General features: G+C 56.8%; 1 protein-coding gene across 1 annotated transcript in view; it reads left to right on the top strand.

Moving 5' to 3' along the window:
* Positions 1–19789, top strand: part of LOC140901240 (receptor-type tyrosine-protein phosphatase V-like) — a 53905-nt gene that overhangs the window by 1689 nt on the left and 32427 nt on the right. The window contains exons 2-11 of the mRNA XM_073319687.1: positions 946–1012; positions 4532–4798; positions 5909–6178; positions 7485–7754; positions 9719–9991; positions 10741–11007; positions 11863–12135; positions 13433–13702; positions 17358–17627; positions 18650–18922. Of these exons, the coding sequence (XP_073175788.1) occupies positions 946–1012; positions 4532–4798; positions 5909–6178; positions 7485–7754; positions 9719–9991; positions 10741–11007; positions 11863–12135; positions 13433–13702; positions 17358–17627; positions 18650–18922 (2500 nt within the window). The remainder of the gene's footprint in view (positions 1–945; positions 1013–4531; positions 4799–5908; positions 6179–7484; positions 7755–9718; positions 9992–10740; positions 11008–11862; positions 12136–13432; positions 13703–17357; positions 17628–18649; positions 18923–19789) is intronic.

Here is a 19789-nt window from a genome sequence, read left to right as displayed (position 1 = left end):
CCTCTTGTCCCTAGGGGTGAGACCTCCTCCGTCCCAGCCAAAGTCAGCCCTGGTGTAAATCCATTGCCTTCGGTGAAGCTGTCCCTGCTTACACCAGAGCAGAGTTTGGCCCTGCAGGGCCAGGGTTGGGGAGGGACAAGTCTCCAGACTGTCAGCCCTGCACCTGCCATGGGAGGGAGGAGGGGGACTTGCTTCGTGTTGGGGGTCACTGACGGGGAAGGGATTCTGGGGCAGAGACCAAGGTAACCAGCTTCGGCTGACTCCCCACTCATCTTCCTCCCATGGTGTCTGGGACCTCGGCAGCCCCATCCATGCTGCAGATCCTGCTGTGCCCACACACCCCAGCCCCCTCCAGACCAGGGGGACTCCCCCCCTCAGGGCCCCAGAGCCTGGGCGAGAGGCCTGGCCAGCTCAGGGCTTTGCATGGGGCAGACTAGGTCCCGGCTGCGCTGCTGAACGGCGACGGGGACAAGCCTGCTGTGACAGGGCCCCCAGCAGGGCTGTAACGGGAGCCCCTGTCTCTGCCTGCCAGATACCCTGGGCTGTCACCCTAGTGACGCTGGGACCTGTGAGCAGGGAGGGTCCCAGAGCCCGGGCTCCAGCCCAAGGGCAAGCATCTACACAGCAATTAAACAGTCCCAGGGCCCGAGCCCTGTGAGCCCAAGTCAGCTGACTCAGGCCAGCCGCGCGTGTCTGATTGCAGTGTAGACGTACTACGGGTGATGGAGAATCCCCTGCGTCCTAGGCAATCGGCCCCAGTGGCTAATTCGCCTACTGGTTAAAAATCTGCACCTTGTTTCTAGCCTGAATTTGTCTAGCTTCAACTTCCAGTCAGCCGCTCTCCTACCCCAGTTAAAAAGGGGGTCAGAAACCTCCTCCTGATAGACTGAGTCACCTCTTGGCCGTGTGTCCCGGGTCACACTCACACCGCATCCGATCCCACAGGGCAAGGGCTGTAACCGGACCACCTCCGAGGGGCGTGCGGGAGCCGAAGCGGTGCCTGGTGGGAGAGGTGAGCAGCAGGGAGTTCTTCTCCGCTGGGGCTGGGCTGTGAGCTGTTGTGAGGGACTAGGCTAGCTCAGGAAGCATCTCCGTCGCTTTTTATAGGCCTTGCTTGAGGCTCACAGTACCCCTAGGAAGTATTACAACGAATGGAGTAGTGTAGATGTCACCACCCCCCTCTGCTGGATGGTCTCAGAACTCCTTACTGTGTGTCATAGCCATTGCCCTGTTAGTAACTAACGGAGAGTCTCCTTCAGATCCCCCTGCTCCACAAGGGGAGCTAAGTTCTGATTCCACGGTTCCTGGGAAGCACCGAATGGTCACCAGGGGGCAGCCACATCACACCCACAAAACCCACAGCGTGGCTCAACCGCCATCCCTATTGTGCGGACTGGGGAAACTGAGGCCCAGGTTAGCGACTTGCCCGAGGCCGCGGCAAGTCAGTGGCAGAGGGCAGGAGTCACCAGCTCTCCAAGCGATGCCTCTGAAAGGGATGCGGCCCAACAGCTGTGTCCTCTGCGTCGAGTTTGTTCACAAAGCCCGGGGAACGACAATATTCTCTTTGTTGAAACCAATGTCAGTGTCTTAAATATTCCCCTTGTCACCTTTGCTGGGAGGAAAAGGGATCAGTTTCCTTCTGGGTTTTATCTTAAGAGAAAAGGGGGAAACGAAGTGCAAGCCCTGAGCATGAGCCAGAGCTGAGGGGATGAGAGCAGGGGCTGCCACAGGAGGGGGTCTGGTGGGACAGCTCCCGCCCCGGGCCAGCTTGGCCATCCCGGGTAAGGGGAGCCCAGGGCCATGGTGCTGGTGTTAATTAGTGCTGGGCCAGGGGCTGACCTAGGGCTGGGGAACACCTGCCACCTGGATTCTCCTGACTTGGGGGCTGGATTGCTGGCGTTGCTGCTAACCTGGGCAGGGAGGGTTGTGATGGGCCAAGAACCAAAGCCATCCTCACGCCATTGTTACAGATCCAGGGCACGGCATGGCAGCCGGCCAGGGACAGGCAGAGTGCAGGGGGGCGCTGAGCAGGCTGGCTCATGCTCTCCGGGGGGTGGGGGAGCACTGCCCTAACACCCATGTGGGGAAGCTTTTCTCTGGAAAGGGTTAGAAAGGGTGGCAGGTCTGACTGCCCAGATAGGGCACGCATTCAGTCCCCAGTTACAGAGCGTGATGGGGCTCGAGAGCAAGGGGAGTCTGGGGCTGTCCTCTGCTGAATGGAGGATAGTTTGGGGATGGATGGATAGATAGATGGGTGTGTCTGAGGATGGAGGGATAGAGAGGTATGAAGAGTGATGGGATGGATGGATGGAGGGATACATGTGGGTAGCTATGGGGAGGGAGGTGTATGGGGTGGGTGGATGGGTGTGTATGGAGATGGATGGATGGAGGGGTGTGTGTATGGGGTTGGATAGGTAGATAGAGGGTACATATGGGTAGCTATGGGGAGGGAGGGAGGGATGTTTATGGGGTTGGGTGGATGGGGATGGATGGATGGAGGGGTGTGTGTATGGGGTTGGATAGGTAGATAGAGGGTACATATAGGTAGGTATGGGGATGGATGGAAGGAGGAGTATGTATGTTGACGGATGGATAGAGGGGTGTGTGGGGGGTTAGATGGAGGATGGGAATGGATGGAGGGATAAAGGGAAGTGCGTGGGAATGGACAGAGGGGGTGCCTATGGGGATGGATAGAAGAGGCTGGTGGCTGGCCCAGATAGATTAGAATCGTAGAATATCAGGGTTGGAAGGGACCTCAGGAGATCATCTAGTCCAACCCCCTGCTCAAAACAGGACCAATCCCCAATTTTCTGCCCCAGATCCCTAGATGGCCCTCTCAAGGATTGAACTCACAACCCTGGGTTTAGCAGGCCAATGCTCAAACCACTGAGCTATCCCTCCCCCCTTACTCTCTCCTTACTCTCAGGCTCTTCCCTGTTCCCGTTTGTGGGGACGGTGCCTGATCAATTGTGAGAGCTCTGGGTTAGAAGCCATTTTTGATAATGTCACCATAAATGAGCCAGTTCCCAAACATTTTGGTGCTCCCCGCCCCCTCTTGCTCCCAGGCTGTCCCCGTGCAGACCCCACGTCCCCGCTCTGCCCTGCAGCCCCAAGCCTGGGCAGCAGTGACTCCCCCAAGCATTGGGTTATGCCAGCCCTGCTCACTGTGTTGGAGCTTCTGCCACCCCCACCCTGAGCCAGGGGGATTTGGAGCCAGCCTCTCCGTGCCTTGCCCCATGGGCGGCTGCCCTCCCCTGGGGGATCTGGGCTGCCCTCCCCTTGCCAGGGGCACTCCCAGGAGGCCCCTGGCTCCCGTGCTGAGGGGTCTGGAGCAATGAACAGTGAGAATGTAAATTACCCCCCTGCGAGGCTCTTGTGCACTGTATCCCAGCAGGGCCTTGAAGAGTCTGCTCTGGGCAGCTGAATGCAGCTACCCTGCGTGCAGCTCTGCGAGTGCACGGCCCCCCAGTGTTCTGCCCCTTCCCGCTCCATGCTGCTTCACCGCTCAGGCCCCCCGGCGCTGCCCATGCCTCTCACTCCTAACCTGCCATCCCTCCCCCTGTGATTCCAGCCCTGCCCCTTCTCCCTAGCCTTGGAAATGCCCCGTATTCCTGATCCAGAGCCCCCCTGCTATCCCAACCCTGATCTCTTGCCTCCTTCCCTCCCCCCACCCCGATCTGCCGCTGCCTGACCAGCTCCATCAGTTTTTGGTCTGTGCAGACCCTGAGCAGAGACAGTTGGTTCCAGGACAAGGACAAAGTCTCCTGGGATCTAGGTTGGGAGCCCCCAAACTCATGTCTCATCTGCAGCTGGGGACTTGCAATCCCCTAGTAGCTGGCTCTCGAAATAGCGGGAGGGTGAAGTGGGCTAGAGAAACCAGGTGAGACAATGAGAAGGCAAGACCAGGTGCTGACGTGGAGGGGGACAGTCCGGAGCCCCACAGAGCAATCGTGCGGCTTTGCCCGAGCTAGCCGAGGGGCAGCCTGCGTTGCGGCGGGAATGACCGTTCCCTCCCGCTGGCCGAGGCTCTACCCCGCAGAGATGGGAGAAGGTGAGACCCAGGCCTGCGGGGGCAGTGCTTAAAGTGTGCGGGAGGAGGAGAGTCTCAAGGGGTCACAGACTCGGCCAAACTCCACCCCCCCAAATTAAAAATGGAGCCGGCTGGCTGAGGGGGCGCCCTTTAAGCACTCTATGTGGGGTGGGGAGCTCTAGTGATCCCACCCCCAAGGAGGAGGCAGCTGGAGCAGATGGGTAAGAAAGTGGGTTTAACTCTAATGTAAAGCTTTGCACTCGGGGGCAAGGAATGGGGTCTGCTGCTGAGGTGCTCAGGGCAGTGGCTGGCAAGGCTGGAGTTTCCTGCGGGGCCCAGCACCCGCCATGGGGCCAGCGCTGCAGGAGAGCCCAGCGTGCAGGGAAAGCCTGGCCCCATCCGTTTGGCAGCGAAGCCTGTCGGAGTCTCCCGCAAACCCACGGGCTGGGGCTGGGTGGGCCCATGGCTCCTCACTCAGCCCCGCCGGCGTTGATTCTGCAGGGAGCCTCCTGAACGTGAGCGTCGGCGACCAGGGCCACCCTGACTCCCTCTTCCTGTCATGGGACGAGCCGGCCGGGGGTGCCCTGGGCTACACCCTGGCAATCTACACGCTGGAGCCGGACGTGCTGCTGCAGAACGGATCAGCTGGACCCAACGCTACCAGCTTCCAGTTCCAGGGGCTTGTCCCCGGGGCAGGCTACAGCATTGAGGTCACGGCTGCTCTGGCCTGCGCGGAGACCGCAAGCCAGAGAGTCAGCGGCCAGACAAGTAAGGGCTCCCTACATTCCCCGCTGCTATCTCCCTCCCCTGCCCCGGGTTGGAGCGATGTGAGCCCCGAGGGAGGCACTGAGGGAGCAGGTCTCATGTTACCCCCAAACCAGGGGCTGTGGTTGCAACTGGCCCTTGTATGGGAGGAGCCCTTGTCCAGAGCTTGCAAAGGGGACAGGAGAAGCCCTGCATGTCAGAGGAGAAGGGGACGCAGGGCGAAGCACGGCCTGTCCCCCCATTAATCTCCCACCCGCTCCGGGGTTAGTCCCTTTTCCTGCCCCCTTAGCACATAACCAGCACCAGCTCACATTCACCCCAGGGCTCCAGAGACCAGCCGATGGCACCCCTTGCTGGCTTCTTTCCAAATCAGCCTGGCGTTCCACCTTGCAGAGGAAGGCGATCCAGACCTAGGGCAGGGTACCTGGATCTCTCCCCCGCCCCTCCCCAGCTCCCTCAGTCTTTGGGAGAACCAGGGGCGTGGCATGGACTGCTCTGTGCTGCAGACCCCCCCCCCACTCTTCCAGCCTGGTGGTGGGGGAGGGAAACATGGAGATTCGGGGCAGGGGGGATTGGTGGGGAACGGTGCTGAGGAAGGGAGAGCAAAGCGATGAGGGGTGAAAGGAAAGTGACCGAAGGATGAAGATGGGGAGATGGGGAAGACACTGGGCTCCCAGGGGCATGGATTGGCAGGAGGGGAGCTGGGGGCTATTTATGGTCACACTTAACAGGATGTCCTTCGTGGGAAGGTCACTCTGCAGAAATGGCACCAGGCGGACTGAGAGGGAGATGCTCCAAGCCCCGGCTTTCCCAGTGAATTCCCAGAGCCCGACTCTAGGGCAGATCCCATTAGATCCCGTTGGGCCCCTGGTATGGGCTCACAGAAATCCCTGCCAAACCGTTCCTCAGGGACAGAGCGGTGGCTGAGCTGGGCTGACAAAGGGGCTCGGGGGGTGGCTCTGGCATGGAGTCCAGCTAGATGGATCCAGCATGTCGGGGGATCTGACAAGGACCCTCTCCAGGCTCTGTGGGCGCCCGGTCAGTCTCACGCCATGGCTGTGTGACAGGCACACTGTGGCTGCCAGGACATGCTGTGTGTTGTGCTTGACCCAGGCCCTGCTCCCGTGCACAACGTGAGTCTGAGCAGCAGCGGGAGCCCCTCGGCCCTGCGAGCCTCCTGGACGGACGCCCCCGGCCAGAAGGACGGCTACCGGCTCGTTCTCTACCACCTCGACTCCCAGGGGGCCGTGAGGAACGAGTCTGTCCCCGGAGCCATCTCCACCTTCCTGTTCAACGGGCTGCTGCCTGGCAGCGAGTACGCCCTGAGGATCAGCACGCTGGCTGGAGCGAGGCAGGCCAGCACCAGCGCCCATCAGTGGACAGGTGAGCAGAGCGGGTGGGCTGCAGCCGCGAGCCCGGGCGGGGCTATGTGCCAGAGATGGCGGCATGGCTGTGCCCTGGTGGGGACGGGCTCTCCTGGGCATGTGAGAGCTGGGCCAGCAGCCTGTTATCTGTGTGAGCTGGGGCTGTGGGGCGTGAGACTGGCCCGAGTGTGAGCTGGGCATGGGGTGGGGAGGTTTGGTCCACCCCCTTTGTATGCATGTGAATGGGAGGGGGGCGCCCCTGACTGGTGGTTGAGACCTAGAGAGCGGCTTTGCCTGCTCGCCTCTGTTCCCATCCCGGCACTGGGTGGGTTTGTTTCTATTTACCGTGAGGTGCTCATCCCCGTGGCGGGAAGAGCTGGCGACACCTGCATCTCACCTGCCCCGCCCAGCCCCAAGGCCATTCACATCTGCCCCCTTGCCCGGCCCAGACTGGCTGCTCTGCCCTCCTCCCTCCCTCCAGCAGCCTTGGCCCTGGGGGTGATGGCAGAAGGGCCCCAGCTAGTCTGAGCCATGGAGCTGGTTCAGCGTCCAGGCCTGTCCCTTCCCACTGATCCCAGCGCCCCAAGAAGGCCCTTTCCTATGGAGCAAGAAAATCTGACTTGGACTGTGCCCAGCTACCCCTGCTTAACCCTCCCCTCACCTGGGGCAGCCCGGGCTGGCACGTGCCCGAACACCAGGGCTGCACAGAGGACACAGGCTGCCCTGGTTCAGCGAGCGGCTGCTCTTGGCTGGGAAGGAAACAGGAGGCAATCAGCATCGGCAGCGCCCTGCACAGCGGAGGGGCCGGTGGGTCAGGATGCTGTCTGCATGGCTGTCTCTAGCATGGGCGCAGCGAGTCCCACCGCAGTGAGGCTGTCCGCAGCGCTGGGTACTGGAGCCCCAGGCATTCAGCACGGGGCTCAGGTGTGAGATCTGCTTGGGGCAGCCTGTAATGGCTCCTGCCAGCTCTGCCAGGTTACCTCTTGGCCCCCAGCATCCCGCTCTGGCCTCTGGGCGCATCTCAGCGGGAGGAGCCCAGTCACTCTCATGAGGACATTCAGGAGTCTCCCATCAGGGAGCCATGGCCAGGCCATCCCCATCCTCTGCCTTGCGTGCTGGGGGTTGCCTAGCTGGGAGCCACTCAGCCCCCCTTGGGCTTCTCTGGTTCCTGCCTGCCTGCCCCTCCAGCGCTGGAACCTGGTGCTATGCAAGCCCCCCAACTCCACCGGGTAAAATGATCTACCTCCCCACCCACACCCCCCAGACCCCTGGCAGGCTGGGCACTGCCAGCCACAAATCTCCCCAGCTCCCATCTGTGTCCTCAGCACCCACCGCCCCGGCAGCTCTGACACTCCAGAGCCTGGGCTCCAGCACCAGCCTCTTTGCCTCCTGGAGCGGTGCCGAAGGAGCTGCCTGGCTGCGCTTAACCCTCCGCAACCTGCTCTCCCGCACGGTGACCAGGACAGTATCAGCCAAGAGGCGTCTCCCCAACTATACCTTCCAGCACCTCCGCCCCGGCACCCCGTACCACCTGGGGGTGAGCGCCGCCGCTGGGCCGTACTGGGCAGCGGGGCCCAATGCCACCGCCTGGACATGTGAGTACAGCTCTCCAGGGACAGGGGAGGGGGCATAAGAACATAAGAGTAGCCAGAGTGGGTCGGACCAAATGTTCGTCTAGCCCAGTATCCTGTCTACTGACAGTGGCCAGTGCCAGGTGCCCCAGAGGGAAGGTACAGAACAGGGAATCATCAAGTGATCCATCCCCTGTCTCCCATTCCCAGCTTCTGGCAAACAGAGGCTAGGGACACCATCCCTGCCCATCCTGGCTAATAGCCATTGATCGACCTGTCCTCCGTGAACTTATCTAGTTCTTTTTTGAATCCTGTTATAGTCTTGGCCGTCACAACATCCTCTGGCAAGGAGTTCCACAGACTGACTGTGCGTTGTGTGAAAAAATACTTCCTTTTGTTTGTTTTAAACCTGCTGCCTGTGAATTTCATTTGGGGACCCCCAGTTCATGTGTTATGAGAAGGAGTAAATAACACTTTCTGATTTACTTTCTCCACACCAGTCGTGATTTTGTAGACCTCAATCATAACCCCTCGTAGTCATCTCTTTTCCAAGCTGAAAAGTCCCACTCTTATTAATCTCTCCTCATACGGAAGCCGTTCCAGACCCCTAATCATTTTTGTTGCCCTTTTCTGAACCTTTTCCAATTCCAATATATCTTTTTTGAAATGGGGCGACCACATCTCCACGCAGTATTCAAGATGGATTTATATAGAGGCAATATGATATTTTCTGTTTCATTATCTATCCCTTTCTTAATGATGCCCAATATTCTGTTCGCTTTTTTGACTGCTGCTGCACATTGAGTGGATGTTTTCAGAGAACTGTCCACAATGACTCCAAGATCTCTTTCTTGAGTGGTGACAGCTAATTTAGACCCCTGGTGATGCAGCATCTGCCTTATGCCATGGCCCGTCATTGTGGAGCAGGGACAGCTCAGGAGCCAGACAGCAGCATGGCCAGCTCCTGCGATGGTGCTTTTTCTGAAAGCCCTGGCTCCTGGAGTCAGGTGATGACGTTAGACTATTGGCTTCTGTTTTTAAAAAGAGTCCGTTTCCAGCCCTCGTGATTGGGGAGCAGAGCTTGAGACTATGAACCCTTGATGCTCAGGTCAGACAGTGGAGAGAGGAAGAGGGAGAATGAATCATTTGAAAACATCCCATGGCTTGTTTTTAAGGCAACCCTATGATTTTTGGTGCCCCACTGCTGATTTGTGAGATTACAGATATTCCTGCACCCTCTTTTCAACTAACTATCCAGGTAGCTACATCTCGGAAAAATGCTTCTTGTTAATTGTGGTGCAGTTACTTTTGGGAGCTGTGCATCTCATCAGCTGCCTGCTTACTGCCATAGAGTGTCTCTGACTAGACTCATTCTCTGATGCAGCTGCTGCCTAGAGATTAACAAAATGTTACATGGTGCCAAAACATTCAAGGTCTGTTCCGAATTGGGAGTTAGTTTCAAGGACAGGCCCCGAATCAAAGAATGAAACAGTAGCAGGAACAGGATAAGATGAAGCTGGGGAGAATTTAGGCTGACAATCCAGATTGGTGAACTCACAATGAGCTCTATGAGGCTGTGGGCTTGTCTCCCAGGGGAGCGGGGTGCGGGTGCCATTACTTGGGACAGTTAAACTGAGTCTGGTATAACATGGTGTAAGGAACAGCTCTGCTCTGGCCTGTGTGAGAGGGAAGGATTAGCTGATCTCAGTCTTCTCCGTCTCCTACATCTCTAATTCATGCTTCTGTCTCTTCTGGGGGAACTCTCTTTGGGACAGAGGCTGGGGAGGGCAGGACAGAGATGTGGGGCAAGGGTGGCACTGCCTGCTCTAGCCAGTGCAGTCACTGACTTCTCCCTGAAAAGGAGACGGCTTCTGCCCTGGGTGAGTGGATGAGGCTGTCTGGGGGCAGCGTATGCCTGGGGGTTCTTTTTAGGAGATATTTGAGCTGCTGGGCACTGACCCTCCACCCTGTGTTCTCCTCCCTCCCAGACCCCCTGAGCCCAGCCAACCTGACCCTGAGCATCACTGGGGAGGCTGGCTCATTGCAGGCTCGCTGGATCCCACCCGCTGGAGAGAGGGACCATTATCTGGTGACCTTGCTTCAGGGAGCGAGCAGAGCCCTGGCCAGGAATGTGTCTGTGGGAGGAGACAGCGCTCACGTCAGCTTCCACGGGCTGAGTCCTGGGAACCAGTACTCGGTGCAAGTGACAGCTGTGGCTGGGCCTCACAGGGCACCTTCTCCCAGTGCCGCCGCCTGGACACGTAAGCAGCGATCCCATGCTCGCGACCCGAAGGCACTGGGGGGTCAGGGAGGCCAGGACAATGGCCTGCGCCTTGACCCCTCGCTGCTATTGGGCTGGGGTGTTAGAGGTCCCAGTGGGTAAGCCTGGCCCATGCGTGGCTCTGGGGTGGGCAATGTCACTGGAAGGTCCTCGAGGAGGGAGGGCCGGGCTGCCTGGCTGGGCATGCTGTTGTCACTGGGGTCACTCCTGGGTGACTGTGCTGAATAAGGATCTGAGAGAGGAGTTCTGATATATCAGCTGACCTGACACAAGGTCACCTGGCCATTGATGAAGTGGTTGGTGCTCAGGATTGGCAAGCTTTGTGAGCCTGCTTCTTGCTGTCACCAGAAACCAGAGCCTGGGGCCTGGCCTGGAGAGCAGTGCCAGAGGGCGACGCAGGGCCAGGCTTTGCACAGCACAGCCCTCACCCTGAATGGGCCGCGAAGACAGAGCTTCCCCGTTGGGGTCACCCTGGCTCTGTGGCTAACAAAAGGTCCTCTATCTCCAGGGCCATCAGTCCTGCCTCTCTCCACAGTGCTGAAGTGCCTTTAAATGAGTGACAGGGCATCAGAGTGATGCCCCCAGCTGCCCCCAGAGTTCCATACGGCTGTGCCCGCGATCCCACGCGTGGAGCAGCCCCTGGGTGCTGCACGGGGAGGGGCCCCTGGCTGCCCCCGTGCAGCGTGGTTCTGAGTGTACTGACAACACGGGGCTCTTTCGGCCTTTCAGAGCCATTAGCACCGCCTGGTGTGAGCCTCTCCAGCCAGGGGAGCACCTCCACCCTGCACGCCCGTTGGACGGAGGTGGCCGGAGCTGGGTATGTGGTGGCGTTGTACTCACTGGAGCCCCCTGCGCTGGTGAAGAATAGCTCCGAAGTGGGAGGTGTCACCAACCTCACGTACGAGGGGCTGAGCCCGGGGACCCGCTACGCCTTTGTGGTCAGCGCGGTGGCTGGGCCTTACATCTCCCCACCCCTGCGCGTCACCAACTGGACATGTGAGTGCCACCGGTGCCCGCCACGGGGGCTGACAGGGATGGAGATGGAGCCAGGGGCACATGCGAGTTCCCAGTGGGCTTCTCAGCCGCTCGTCCTGGTGATGTCACAGATCAGTGCTTGTGACATCCCTGGTGCATCTTTTGTGGCCTGACTGACTAGAACAGCAGAAGGATCAGAAGGACCCTGGGGTTTAGTGACACCTGGAACCCATGGGTCAGCCCAATCCAGCGTCTGGACTAGCCCACAGGATCAGAGCATAGGTCTGTCTAGCCCAGGCCCCTGCCATGCTGCATCAAGCCATAGGCCCATTTACTAAGCTATCTCCCCTCTGCTGCACCTGATTGGGCCATGTGTCCACCTGGTCCGTTATCCACCTACCTCCTGCCTTAGATTGGACCACAGGTCTCGACTGAGTCCAGTGTCCACCCCCCACCACACCAGTTCAGGCTGTCAGCCCAGCCAGCTGGCCTCTCCTTCTTACCGCACTAGATCAGACTGTCAGTCCTTTATCCCACCTTCTGCGGGGACCCGCACTTGGCACTTCATTGGGAAGCGAAACTCCCCAAAATGCACGTAAATCACGGTGCCTGCTGGCTCTGAGCGGAGGGTCGGCAGGTGACCTGCTAGGCCCTCAGCAGGGGGCCTGACGGCTGAGGTTTGTTTGCCCTGAGAATATGGGGCAGGATTCTCCCCCGGTCCCCTGTGGCTGTGGACCCTGCTGTGGCAGTAACGGGCACAGGGGAGGGTGTTCCAGGCCAGGCAAGTCTGGGACCATGGCAGAGCCCATGGGAGGCTCTAGCAGTCTGCTCCCGATCCATTGCCCGGCTTTGACTCCAGTCCCTTTTCTCCCCTAGATCCTTCGCCTGTGGAAGAGCTGAGCCTCAGCAACCAGGGACAAAGCACCTCCTTGCACGCCTCTTGGAAAGGAGCTGCTGCCGGCAGCGTAACTTACAGCGGTGTCCTCCTCGAAGCCAAGTCGCAGGCGTGGCTCAGGAATGTGACCCTGGGGGAGAGCTGCACTAACGTCACCTTCCAGGGGCTGAGCCCCGGGCGTCAGTACACCCTGGAGATGGCTGCCGTGGCTGGAGCTTACAGGTCGCCTGTGCGGACGGCCACGGACTGGACATGTGAGTGGAGGCCGCTCTCCCAGACCTGCCTGTCTCCTGAGCTGGCTGTAGCGTGGGCAGTTTAGGCTCCAGAGGAACGGAGAAGAGTGACAGCCGGGAGTCTAGAGACGACAGTGTAGCGATGGGTGCTTTGGGAATGCTGGAGCTGAGAAGGTGGCTGGTTGGCTGGCTGGTCAGAGACATGTGAATGAAGGTGGCTAGCCAGGAGGAATCTGAGGGCCCAGTCCAGCCTTGGTGTAAGCAGAGGAGACTCCAGTGCAATTGGCGGAGTTAAACCAAGACGAAAGGTAGCCCCAAATGAGCCTGATTCTCTCCTCCCTTTCCCTTGTGTGTCCTGCCCACTTGTGCAAAATGAGTGCCAACCCCTTGGGATGCCCAGTGTTTGACACTCCCTTTGCACAGGTGTAAATGACACCCAGGGTGCCAGGCAGAATCCAGTGGGACCTGGAGTCTGGTTCTGGTTTAGATCCACCCCTATTCCCAGGCCAAGTTTCCGTAGGTCCCATGGTACTTTGTGTTGACACATGTGCAGCATTCCTCTGCACACGAGCTTGATGCCCCTGAAATCCCTCCCATCACATGTGGGTGTTTCACCCGAGCAGTGAGATCCGGTAGTTTTGCCCTGTCTCCACGCACGTGGAGGTGTTTCTGGCTTCCCACCTGTAGGCCGCGCGCTCAGTGGAAGGCATTCCGTTTGGGGTTACAGGAGCTCCCAACTCTCGCTGGCAAACATTTTAAAAGCGGTGAGGCGGGTGCCAGCTTCAGGCGTGAGGACGCCGCTCCGTGCAGTGATGTTGCTCATATGTGGTGCAAGATTGCTCGATCCCGCCGGCATATCATTGGTGCTTAGCAGAAGGCTGGCTATTTGTGGGGCCTGGCTGGGCAGATTATTTGAGACAAATGCAGCTGGAATCCCAGTCCCCTACCTGCACTGTGACCTTTTAGGACTGTGGTTCATACAAACTTATTTTATTAGTGGGGCTTTTCTATGGTGCCCATCACCAGAATATCTGGGTACTTCCCTACCATCAGGTTCAGCCTCCCAGCACCCCCGTGAGCAAGGGAGGTGTTATACCCATTTTACGGATGGAGGCGCACCAAGGCTGGCTGACAGGTTCGCACCATGGCAGAGATGGGAATAGAACCCACATCTCCTGCCCCCCGACCCCATGTCTAAACCCCCAGCCCAGCCTTTCTCCCTCAAGAACAACAGCTCCCCCATCCCACTCTCTGCATCTCATTCCCCCACATCCATGGTATGGTAGCTATCATCCTCTTACCCACCTCTTTCTTTCAGACCCTTTGGCCCCATCTGATGTGACCCTGACCAGTAAAAGACACGCCCTGGGTCTCTCTGCCGCCTGGCACAGGGCTTCTGGGGACAGAGACCGGTTCCTCCTCCACCTCTACAGCAAGGAACTTTTGATGCAACAGAATGTCTCAGTGGGGCCAGACACTCAGAACTTCACTTTCCTGGGGCTTCTCCCCGGGATCCAGTACTTCGTGGAGGTGACGGCCCTGGCGGGACCCTACAGAGCCTCGGCACCATCTGCCATGGCGTGGACATGTGAGTAGGGGCTGCGGTCTCCTGAAGACTCTGGGTCTGTCCACAGTGCAATCAGAGGTGTGGCTGCAGCATGTATAGACGTAGCTTTGATCTAGTTGGCACCAATAACAATAGCAGTGAAGCTGCGGCAGCATGGGCAGGTGTCATGTTCCTGGACCACATGTGGACTGGCTATGAGCCTGCTTATAGACACCAGATGTGTTCAGCATAAGATCCTTTAATGCTCTGCCCGCTATGGCTGAGTTTAGCTTTAAATAAGATATTTTACACACAGTATAACGGCATACACCGAACAGTATAACACAGTTTAGCATTCCATTACATCTCCCCCTTTAAGTTCTGCATTCCTACCATTTACAGTATTCACAATGTCACAATTTGGGGAAGGCGGAAAATGCCTTTTTCCTTGTTTAGCTTCGGTCCAGACTGACTGATTAGGCTTAGGACTTTGTTGAGGGTTTTGTTGTTCTTCCATCGAAGATCCATATAATCAGAATATCGTCCATGAAAATTACAACTCTATTTGTATTCGTTAACGGTTCTGCCATCTTTCTTTGGAAAATTTTATGGGGCACTGGCAATCCCAAAAGGTAACCTTTGAAAGCAAAACCATCCAAATGGTATGATGAATGTAGTCATTTTAGCACTTTCTTTGGCTAAAGGAATTTGCCAGAATCTGCTTGAGGCATCCAGCTTGGAGAATACTGTTGCTCCTTTCACTTTGGGGAGGAAGTCATCCAGTGTTGGGCGGAAAGATTGTTTCTCTCACAACTGCTTCATTAAGTCTTTTAAGAACCACACAGATTAATATTTTTCCATTTTTCTTTATAACCGGTACCATTAAGGGATACTATGCTGCTGGCTCAGAGATTTTCTTAATTATGCCAATCCGCTCCATTCTCTTTAACTCAGTTTCCACACTATAAAGTAATGGGATAGGAATGCTGTGAGGTGTATGTACACTATATGGTTCAGTATTGTCTTGTTAGGTTATTTGTACTGGATTTCCTCTCAAAAGTCCAGTATCACCAAATATTCTATTGAGTTCTTCCACCTTTCTCATTAGGCCCATCGTGGTGCCATGCTGCAGCTGAGAAGGCTGTTGGTCTGTGGTCTTTTGGTCACATACAATCTGAATGCCCAGCTTTTGTCTTTGTAAGTTGTTTCTGTGGTGAACTAGCCCATGCAGTTCAAAGAATACATCCAGGGTTAGTAAGAGCTGTGTCAGGTGACTTTAGCTCTGGGAGGGGTTGAAGGTGGTTGTAAGTACCTTCTGAGATATGAGTATCACATCAGTAGCTGAGTCAGTTTTAAAGTCAAGAGTCTTGCCGAGAATATTCAGTTTCACTCTCCAGGCAGGTTCTATGTCATCACAAGTGATTGATTACAGAAACAATGGCTTTTGATTGTCTGCAATATGAGTCAACTCCCTGACTGCTTTGTTGCAGCAAACAGCTGCAAAATGTCCATATTTCATGCATTTATTACACCGCATGCCTCTGGCTGGACATACATCATCTCTTGGGATATGATTTTTTTTCCCACACCTTGTGCATGTAGGCTGGAATTTGTCCTTCTTAGCCTGGAAGTTCTCTCTTCTTGCCTCAGGGATTTTATGATAATGACTTTTAACACCCAAGTGTCTGTTTACAGTTTCTAAGCTGGTTTCAGGACTTTCAAGTTGTCAGTTTCGCTATACAAAATATTTTCATGTTTTGCATTCCCCAAATCAGTTTTCAGTCAATATATGCAGAGCTCTTATAAAATAGTCAACATTTTCCCATTTCTTGAATTCTCTGGTGAAAACATGCTCTTCCATAAACCACATTTCTCTGAGGTATAAAGTATGCATCAAACATAGCCAGAACCTTTTCATAGTCATCTTTGTGACTGTCTTTAGTAAAGTCAAAGGATTTAAAGATATGCTTTACCTGCTTCCCCGTGAAGAAATTAAAGCAGATACCTGTATATCTTCAGTTCCTTTGTGCAGCTTGTTTGCAATTTGAAATCTTGCAAAATACTGCTTCCAGACTGTCCTTTGGGAAGGTTTGTGAAAGCTGCAGTTCTCTGGAGCATTGAAGAGTGGCATGCTGATAATATCCTGCAACCTTTGTTGCTGTTTTCCTTCTTTTTTTTGCTCTTAGTTTACTTTTGACACCATGTCATGCTTCTGTACCAGATATGGACTGGCTAGGGAGTTTGCTTCTACACCAGATAGGTTCATCATAAGATGTTTTAATGCTCTGTCTGCTGAGGTAAGCTTTAAATAAGGTGTTTTACACTACATTTTACACGTAGTGGCTGAGCAGTGCAATATGCTTTAGCATTCTATTGCACTGGGTATGTACTGGGGCAGGTAGCCTGCACTGCCATGGCCGCACTGCTATCAGTATCCGAGCTAGCTGGGTACGTCTGCCCATGCTGTGGTTTTTCCTCCTGGCTGTGGTGTAGGTATCCCCTTTGTCTCTGCTTCCAGCATTTGCAATGATACGACCGCTAGCAGCAGATATCTCCAATGGCTGGTGATGGGGCACTAGATGGGGAGGGCTCTGAGTTACTAAAGAGGATTCTTTCCCAGGTGTCTGGCTTCTGGGTCTTGCCCACATGCTCAGGGTCTAACTGATCACCATATTTGGGGTCGGGAAGGAATTTCCCCCAGCTCAGATTGGCAGAGACCCTGGGTGTTTTTCAACTTCCTCTGCAGCATGGGGCATGAGTCACTTGCAGGTTTAAGCTAGCGTCAGTGGTGGATTGTCTGTAACTTAAAGTCTTTAAACCATGATTTGAGGATGTCAGTAACTCAGCCAGAGGCTAGGGGTCCATAGCAGGAGCGGGTGGGGGAGGTTCTGTGGCCTGAAACATGCAGGAGGTGAGACTAGATGATCATGATGGCCCCTTCTGGCTTTAAAGTCTGTGAGTCTGTGATGCAGAGGCTGCTAGGCCAAAGCGGACAGCTGAAGAGGAGTTCAGCAAGAGCCATGAGTGCTCAGTGCTGCTGGAAATCGTTGGGTGCCTAATATGGGTTTAGGGGCCTGGCATTAGCCTCAGTGTCTGGGATGGCTTTGAGGGCGCTGCCTGCCAGTTCCAGCATCCACAGGTGGAACTGGGGTCCCCTAGCTTGGACATGGGAGCTCACGCTGTAACAGGCGTGAAGGGAGCGGAGAAACTGTAAGAGGAGGGGAGGCAGCTTCCGGGGCCAGCTGTGTCTGCCCATCGCTCTCATTGCGGGGGTGCTGGGCTGAGAGTTGTCTGCCCTCAGTGGCAATGCCAGCCCCATGTGTAGCCCTGGAAGCACACAAGGCACCTCAGAGCACATGTGTCACTGTGTAGCTGTGCCCCAAACAGCTTGGGTAACGCACTGGCAAAGTGCATTCTGTGTCCCCCGCTGCAGGCTGGCCTGCTAGATAAAAGCCTGCTTTTGCTGCTGCCCATGAATGGAGCATCTCCTTTTACCCAGGTGGCTTGTGCTGCAGAGAGGAAGATCCTAGGTTCACAGACTAGGACTCATCAAAAGGTTCTGTGGTGCCCATCACCACAGTATCTGGGCACCTGCCATACGGATGAATTCAGGCTCCCAGCACCCCCATGAGCTGTGGCCATTTTTCTTCTCTTCCCCCATCTAACGCATCTTCCTGCCTTTGTTTCCCCTCCCCAGACCCTGTGTCGCTGGCCAACGTGAGTGTGACACGTGGGCTGAGCCCCTGGGAGCTGCACGTGGGCTGGATGGAGTCAGGCGTGGAGGGAGATCACTGGGTGCAGCTCTACGCGGATGAGTCTCTGTCCATCATCAGGAACGTGTCCGTACGGCGTGGAGCTGCTCACGTCGACTTGGACGGCCTGGTGCCCGGGGCGCGGTACTGGGTGGAGATCGTCTCGCAGGCCGGACCCCACCGCACCTCCTCACAGACAGCTATTGGCTACACAGGTATAGTGTGGGCCCGGCGGTATGGGTGTAGCAACTCCTGCTCTTAGCTCTGGAGGTCCCTGGTTCAGTCCCCTCTGTGTCAGCCCAGAGGGCGGCCGTCACGCTGGGGCTTCCACAGGGCACTGCTTTGGGGTACACAGACTGACTGACTCAGGCTGCCCCCGCTCATCCATATCAACCCTGGGCAGAATCCCGGGGATCTCAGCCAGGCCTCTGATCCAAACTGAACCCCTGCTTGTGGGCTGGTTTGGGTCATGGAAGTGCCCCCCGAGTCCCCTTTACCTTTGAGGCTGGGCTCAGCAGACCCGACCCCTCCGATACTTAGCGCTCCCCTGGGGGCATATAGAACACTAGAACATGCCAGTCTCCGGGAGATGGTGCTAGCAGGTACCTGGCTGCAGGGGAACGGCACTTGGGTTATTGTCTTTCACAGATTTCTGTATCAGACCCACTCAGTTTCACAAGCAAATGGTTTTTGTTTTCTCCTAACAGCCAGCCCTGCCCACTCCGCCTGGGATCTCAGAGTCAAGCTGGGTTCTTTCCATCTTATGCCTCCCCGCCAGTAACCAGGAGCCAGTTGATGAGTGTACAGGATTATGTCTCTGTTGCAGGTTACACCTATAACTTCCTCACCTGGGTCCAAGTTCCTGAGCATGGAGGAAAGAGGCCGGCTTGACTCTCAGCTCCCAGGCTGAGTGTGACGGGCTGGCCGTTAGAGCACAGCACGGGGAGAAAGGGGGTCTTTCTGCCCTAACCCCAGGCCCTTGCTGCCCAGGAAGGTGTCAGAGAATGGGGTCCTCTGGCCCTTACCCCAGTCAGACACGTGCTATTACCCTGGGCCGTCACTGTCACCGCACAGCCACATGGAACGGGGTGAGGAGGCGAGATCTCGAGCATCCACTGTGCCTTAGTCTGGCTGTGAAGTGCCTGGGGCATTGGCTCTCCTACTCTTGCTCTAAGGACACAGGGCACATGCCGTGTTTGCCCCTGCGGGCCCCCATGACGCTCTTTCTCCCTGCTAGCCCCTCTGACGCCGCTGTCCCCAGCCGTGACCAACGGGGGCAGCACCTCTGCTCTGGCGGTGCGCTGGGAGGCCCCCGCTGGACAGAGAGACGGCTACCTGGTCAGCGTGGATGAGGAGGGCTCCCTGGCAGCCAGGAGATGCCTGAATGTGGGGAAGGGCAACACCAGCATCTCCCTGGCGGGGCTGGCCCCGGGATCTTGCTACCACGTTGGAATCGCCGCTCTCGCTGGACCCTACAGCTCCGACCCCCAGAATGTCACTGGCTGCACAGGTGAGAGCCCTGCCGGCTCTGCTGCTGGCCCGCCGGGCTGTGGGCTCCCAGGTCTCAGTCTGGCTCAGAGGGCAGAAGAGCCGGGAGCACTGGAGAGGTGATGGCATGAGAGAGGGGGGTGCCCCGGTGCAGGGCTGGAGGTGTTGTCCTGCCAGAGGTGCCATGCTTTGGCACCATATATAAAAAGATGATTGCCGGTTCAGATTTCTGTAGGAACAATTGCTGTCTGCCTCCATCCCCCGCCCCTTCAACTGAACAGGGCTCTTCCTCACGTCCCGAGCTGTTGCTCTTGGCTGTTGCAGGGTGTCCCGGAGTCCCTGGGCGATGCTCTGGGTCTGCTCCCTATGAAGCCAAGCAGGACTCTGGGGGAGCCTCCTCTCTGTGAGCAGCCTGTCTGCAGGACACAAAGCTCACACAGCTTCCACCTTCCTGGGGCTGACCTCGGAGCATTCAGCATCCTCTGCCCCTCCATCCGCTTCCCACAGCGCGTCCGCCCAGGCGGGGTCCTGGGGAAACCAGAGGGTCCTGCCCCCCAACTTTGCAGTCAGACGTGACTCTCAGCCAGCCAGTAAAACAGAAGGTTTATTAGACGACAGGAACATGGTCTAACACAGAGCTTGTAGGTGCAGAGAACAGGACCCCTCAGCCGGGTCCATTTTGGGGGGCAGTGAGCCAGACAACCACATCTGCCCTTCACTCCATGTCCCCAGCCAGCCCCAAACTGAAACTCCCTCCAGCCCCTCCTCCTCTGGGCTTTCCCCTTTCCCGGGCGAGGAGGCCACCTGATTCCTTTGTTCTCCAACCCTTTAGCTCTCACCTTGCGGGGGTGGCGGGGGAAGGGCCCAGGCCATCAGTTGCCAGGAAACA

Source organism: Lepidochelys kempii, chromosome 21 (assembly GCF_965140265.1).
Source record: "Lepidochelys kempii isolate rLepKem1 chromosome 21, rLepKem1.hap2, whole genome shotgun sequence".
Lineage (NCBI taxonomy): Eukaryota > Metazoa > Chordata > Testudines > Cheloniidae > Lepidochelys > Lepidochelys kempii.
Note: the sequence above shows the minus strand (reverse complement) of the source record. Positions and strands in the feature narration are given on the sequence as shown.